The sequence below is a fragment of the Cryptomeria japonica genome, chromosome 3, assembly GCF_030272615.1.
Source record: "Cryptomeria japonica chromosome 3, Sugi_1.0, whole genome shotgun sequence".
Taxonomy (NCBI): Eukaryota; Viridiplantae; Streptophyta; class Pinopsida; order Cupressales; family Cupressaceae; genus Cryptomeria; species Cryptomeria japonica.
In genome coordinates, this window is record NC_081407.1 from 991,933,515 (window position 1) to 991,940,041 (window position 6,527).

Sequence of the window (6,527 nt, forward strand, 5' to 3'; positions counted from 1 at the left end):
ATCAAATAAGATGTGTATAGAAATGTGTGTATACAGATAAACTAACCATATATATAAATTTGTACAGATATGAATGAATACAAAATAAAGAAATAACTTCAACTTCAATACAAAAATGTGATACACATCAAATAAAACATGTATAGAAATGTATGTATACAGATAAACTAACCATATATATAAATTTGTACATATATGATTGAATATAGAATAAAGAAACAACTTCAACTTCAATACAAAACTGTGATACACATCAAATAAAACGTGTATAGAAATGTATGTATACAGATAAACTAACCATATATATAAATTTGTACATATATGATTGAATACAGAATAAAGAAACAACTTCAACTACAGATAAACTAACCATATATATAAATTTGTACATATATGATTGATTACAGAATAAAGAAACAACTTCAACTTCAATACAAAACTGTGATACACATCAAATAAAATGTGTATAGAAATGTGTGTATACAGATAAACTAACCATATATATAAATTTGTACATATATGATGGAATACAGAATAAAGAAATAACTTCAACTTCACACAATTTCATACTATATATATGAATATGATGAAAGACATACCCCAAACTACCATTATAGTTACATTAAAAGTATATATTGACTAGAAGAGTTATGTGTCTAACCTCTGAACCTAATAAAGCTTAAACCTATAACCTAAACTTATAACCTAAATGCCCAAACAATTTCATACTATATATATGAATATGATGAAAGACATACGCTAAACTACATAAAAAGTATTTATTGACTAGAAGAGTTATGTGTCTAACCTCTGAACCTAGTAAAGCTTAAACCTATAACCTAAACGCCCAAACCGCTGTATGAGGCACACCCTTGTACAGCGGTGTACCCAGGTTCGGCAGAGACAGTATCTGTTTCTTTGAATTGATTGCTTTTAAATTTGTCAGTAGCTTGTGAATACAATAAGTTATTGAACGCTGGCTTATCTGGGTTTGGAGGATCTCAAAAAGAAAAACCGAAAACAGACAATGGAATTAGGTTACCGACAGCAGAGATGGCAGTATTCAGTATAGGTTGGCTTATTTGGATAAACATATATTTTTTATCCAGAAAGAAAGGTTCTGAAAGTTCTGTCTATTTTACACTAAGACATTTCCTTTCTGTCTTGGATCGATTTCCATATGCACAAACGGACTTATAATTGCAAAGCGGTGTACCTTCTCAACAAAATAAAGAAGCCCTTCTTCTGCTGAGAACTTGGTAGTTTAGTTAAGTTTCTGTCTACCAGATATGTATTCTTTGATCGGAAATTCTATTCACAGGTGGGAAGGATTGCTTCATATCCCTGTACATTACAGTCCCCCTTTCCTATTTAATAACAGGAGAACATGGAAAGGAAGCTCCATGCTCCATTATTTAAGCTAATATACGTCGTTCGTATTGTTATGAGTGACTGCCTGTGCCAATGCTCTACCTAACCCAGAAATCCTTCCTGTAGATCTGAGATTGTTGTGGTGAAGAAAGCAGGCGTTCCACTGGGTGAGAAGGAGGTGCTGCTGATGCGGATCATGGCTGGTGGTGCGCTTGTGGGAAGCCAACCATTTGGCTTCAATATAACGTTTTTTTCTCCACGGTGGCAGATGCAATCCCCTTGCTTTCAGCGATCTCTTCGCCGCGTCACACATGATCCAGATGATGTCACGAAGCTTATCCACGCTTCCCACAAGCAAAGTAGGAAGCACCTCAACCAAAGCTGCGTATTCTGCTGTGGGCCGAGCGATCTCAAATTGCGCTCTGAAATCTATGTCCACCAACAGCCGATCATTGCTCTTCGCCCCCAAAATCACGTCAATGAACTCGTAATCACCTGCAGAGATTAGAAACACTTTAGGAAAAAACACACAAAAAAGGGGTAGATTTGCTTCTTAGAAACTGCAGATCGACGAACCTAACCTGCAGGGTATCCGTTCGTTTGCTCCCACCGCGATTTGCAAATACCTGCATTATACCCTGCGCGTCGTAGATTGTTCATTACGTTTCGTCGCAGACTACTGTGGTCCTCCTCCTGAGCAGAAAGGCCTAAAATCCGCAGAGCTTCTCTCACATCTCTAAGAAGCGCCGCCTCCAGTTGTGTTCTGCAGGAGCAAACACCCTGCACTTGCATATATATGTTAGGGTTTCTGAATAGATTAGGGTTTCTGAAATTGGTAGTTGGGTAGTTAGTTAGTTACCTGTAAAATGTGGCACAGTTGCTCTCCCGGAAATAGAACTGGGTGTTGAGGAGAGGAGCATTCGTTGTCACTTCCGCAGTCATCAACCCATTCTTTGTTTCCTCTGTCGTCTTCATCATCATCATCATCTTCCTCTTGAAGAAAGCTCCAGTCCGTGAAAGAGAAAGCGTCGATCCTGTGATGGGTGTTAGTGTTGGGAGGGTTTGCAGTTGCAGGCGGAGGTTCCATTGTTGGAGAATCATCATGAAGATTATGAATCTGGGTGCTTTTTCTTGGGTGAAAATGTGGATGTGGGTAGGAAGAAGACGGGTGTCCTTGAGGAAGGTTAAGCTCGGCCTTTCGTGGGTTCGATGGCACTTTCGCTGGGACAGCGTGGTAGCGGCACATTTCGATCGTCGGTGTCAATTTTTGTTTTCGTGATCGATTTAAAGAGGAGTGGGAGAGACCCGCGGCAGCTCTCGCAAAACGTGGGTGGAGCTAGAATAATGCGTGGATATCCATGGCATATGCGTGGATATCCATACTCATAGCATAGCATAGAGCAGAAAAAGAGTTGATTTTGAGAGGATGAGGATGCCATCCTGGCCTTGGGGCTTTAACGACATAAATTACTCTCTATGACATCATTTCGCCTGCTTTTTCCATGCGCTTTACCCATCTGGAAGGTGGCATGTTTGTTGCCAACATAATTGACGTGTAAACTATAGCGAAAGCCAGCGTTGCAGTGGAATACACCATTATTACATGGAGACCGCACCTCCGACATCGTACACCACACGGATAAGGTTAATCAAAGGTCAAAATTTGACGGCCCATGGGCTCTGTTTTTCAGATTTCAATGTGAAATTCAGTTGAAAGTTTTATGTGCCTCTTTACATATCTACGCAAGTTGCACAAAATTCACACTGTTTACCCGTTACTCTAATTATTTTATCCCATTCTGTACTTTGTCATTAAGCTCTCAATTTTCATCGTCTTGATGAAATTTTTTTTACAGTCTAATTCAGAATATCAGTAAGGATAGTTCAGCAAAGGCCTTTATCGAAATGGTTATGCAGGATCTAAAAAGTAACTTATAAGGCTTATAAAGGGGCACATATCCTGACGTTGATGTGCCTTTTTTTCTTGTATAAGTTATTATTTAGGTTCTTACATAGCTGTTTCTGAGTATTTTTTGCTATCTGATATAAGGGCACGAGTCTATAGGCTGAAACCTTCAATTATTCATTAATAATACAATATAAAACATTAGTTGTTCCTTGCATGCTCCATATGAAATAAAATACAATATAATTCATTACACATAAAGTTTACTTTTGAAAATATAACAAAATTATAATAAAATATTATATTAAAATTTATACAATTCTGACAAGTAATTTTTATAAATGCATAAACATCAATAGATACATATTATTTAATAGAAAATTTACAACTTCGGGTCCCTTAGTAATTAAATATATTCCCAACTTGACTGAATTTAAACTCTCAATTTTTAACGTCATTTCATCTCTCACAAATACTATGTAATAAATGTTTAGATTAGATATTTCAACTACTAAATGTAGACACCTAAAATTAAGGTCAATTTATCTCAATTATTCAACTATTTCTTGTCCTCCTTATTAATTAAATAATATCTTTCTTTTGCTTCTTTTTTTTGTTAGTCCATGGTATCCACGCGACCAAGCCTAACACTTGAATAAGATCTTAATTTTTAATTAATTATCTCACACTTTTATTTTCTTTAGCTACATCCTTAATTAAATTAATCCACTTTAGCACTTCCTTCTATCATATTAAATATATACCTCAATTTATTTACTCCAATTCCTCAACCCCCATTTCTTGTTAATAGGAATTAAGTAAAATATTTATTTCCCTATTTTCTCTCCCCAAATGTCACTTCTTCCACCTTTCCCACTTGCATCTAGGTCTAATCATAATCACTTTTTTAATTCCACCTAACATACCCCTAATCATTTGCACATTCCCTAATCCTTGGATTAAGGAGGGGTCACCCTCTTGGCATAAATGACCACCCAATATGTCCTCTAAGCCTTAAAGGCTTTCCCTTTTTGGAAAGAAAGACCACATGGGTCCTTTTGAAAAGGTACCCAATTACCTTACACCATGAATTTAAATTTGCTTTATTCTTTTCCTTGCCTATTCCTTTTGAGTGTAGGACAACTCTTGTCTTTAAGGCAAGATCCTCTCTTATCTTTGTTAGAAAAATGTTGTCACAACCTTGCAATAAGAAAAGGTTATTGATGCCTTCTAAAAGCTAGATAAGGTTAGTGCATTCTAAATGCTAGATAAGGCACATTCCAGATATAAGATAGATGTTTTTTTTGTTGGTGCATTTTGAGTGCTGGATAAGGTGCATTCTGAATGCTTGATTTTTCTTGCTAGTGCATTCTGTATGCCACAAAAGTGCATCTAGATTGCTCGATAGAGCTGATATAGCCATATTTTATGTATAGTTTTTAATCATTATAAATCTTGATTATTTATCATTAGGTTACAGATCTAATGGTGGATATTTTGTTTGCTTTGTTTTCCCTAGAAGGTAATCCTATTTTATGAGAGCATTATATTATGATTATGCATTGTGATGTATTCTGAGAGTCTGATAGCTATTGAGTTGCATTTGGATCTTCGTTGGTGATACTCCTATGAGGAGCTTGCTCTACAAGTATATTGTAATATGTTGTTGATTTTTTAATAATATATTTAACGGCTTTGGAGTGTGTCCAATTTATCTCTCGAAACTATTTTCTCCATGTAAATCACTGTGTTGTGGTATGTATGTAAGTTATTTATTTATTTTTTAAAAGTTTTTGTAACTCTTGTAAAGATTTAATTTTTTTGCATAACCTTCTTCTCAAGGTTAGTGTAGAAAGTTGTTCCTCTACCTCAACTTGCTTTCAGTCATCCTAAGGTACCATCTCACTCTCAAGCCCTCACATGTTGCCACTTGGAAACATCTTGAAAACTCTCATTTCTTAAAAATATTTCATCTCTCATAAATACTATGTAATAAATGTTTAGATTAGATATTTCAACTACTAAATGTAGACACCTAAAATTGACCACTTTTGTTTGGTTAATTTATCTCAATTATTCAACTATTTCCCGTTCTTCTTATTTATTCAATAATATATTATTATTTAATTAATTATCTCATACTTCAATTTTATTCAACTACATCCTTTGTTGTAGATAGGGGGATCAATGTTGTAGTTTTGTAGATTGTGTTGCGAAGATACCCTTTGTCTTTGATGTAAATGGGGGAGTGAGTTTCTAGTTGGCATAAATGTTGTCATCAATGACAAAGGTGAAGATTGTTGAAAATACGAGTTCTATTAGTAGCAACCAAGAAGGAAAACTGAGAGGGGGGGCGGGGGGGTGAGGTGAATCAGTTTTCACCAGATTAAAATAATTTATGGACAATCTCAGTTCTCAATAACAACAGCAACAAGAAAGATAAGAGCAATGAAACCACAACACATAACACCAAGATTTTGACATGGAAAACCCAGTTAAGGAAAAAACCATAGTGGGAACCTACCCACAATAAGATGATACTCTGCAGTAGTATGTGTAAATATTACAATGGGGAATTAACATGCATTCATGCACACTTCCTAGAGCTCACTGCTCAAAATAAGATGACCCAGAAGGCTCCAACCCTCAAGGAAGGTTCACTACCTTACAATAATGATCAGACTACAATCCAGATTACATGAACTTCAAATATAACATCTCCTTATGCCCGATGACAGTTCCAATTAAGCACATTTGTCTGCCCTACAACAATCTCTGCTCAATACACCACACCGAAGGATAAATTTTCTTAAGCACCACATGTTGGCAGTGGGCCAACGTCTCTCGCAGGGATTCATGACATGGTTTAACAACCTCTTGTGGATTCTATAAGTCTAGTGATTGTATCGGGCATTGATAGGTTGATCTTTTGGTGCAACAAAAACCTTATCTTGTAACAAGTGGTATTAGAGCCTTGTGCCTCAGCATAAGTCTAATAGCTTGAGGAAGATCCTGAATCCGAAATCCATGGAGATGAGTTTATAGAAGGAAATTGAAGTAGCACTTGAGGACTATGATGCTAAAAGGTTGAAGAACTTGAAACTGAAAGATGAGTTGAATTCTACAAAGGAATTCATTCTTACCCTGCAAGAGAGGTTATCATCTACTGAAGCTAAAATGAAGGAACTTATACAAATTCCGGATGATGAAGAGAAGAATGCCTTTAAGGAATTATGTCAGAAGATGAGGT

The 6,527-nt window shown here is 36.0% G+C and overlaps 1 protein-coding gene across 1 annotated transcript; it reads right to left on the reverse strand.

Moving 5' to 3' along the window:
- Positions 1-1,263: 1,263 nt before the first annotated feature.
- On the reverse strand, positions 1,264-2,773 carry LOC131036775 (uncharacterized). The gene is made up of 3 exons (XM_057968762.2): positions 2,231-2,773; positions 1,953-2,151; positions 1,264-1,866 (listed from the first exon to the last, which is right to left on the reverse strand). The coding sequence occupies exons 1-3, from the start codon at positions 2,615-2,617 to the stop codon at positions 1,421-1,423; spliced, it is 1,032 nt and encodes a 343-aa protein (XP_057824745.1). The 5' UTR covers positions 2,618-2,773; the 3' UTR covers positions 1,264-1,420.
- Between the last annotated feature and the right edge of the window lie 3,754 nt (positions 2,774-6,527).

Coding starts and splice junctions, on each gene's coding strand:
- LOC131036775 (XM_057968762.2), bottom strand. CDS start 2,617: ATGTGCCGCTACCACGCTGTCCCAGCGAAAGTGCCATCGAACCCACGA. Junction 2,152..2,230: donor AACTGTGCCACATTTTACAG/GTAACTAACTAA, acceptor ATGCAAGTGCAG/GGTGTTTGCTCCTGCAGAAC. Junction 1,867..1,952: donor AACGAACGGATACCCTGCAG/GTTAGGTTCGTC, acceptor TAATCTCTGCAG/GTGATTACGAGTTCATTGAC.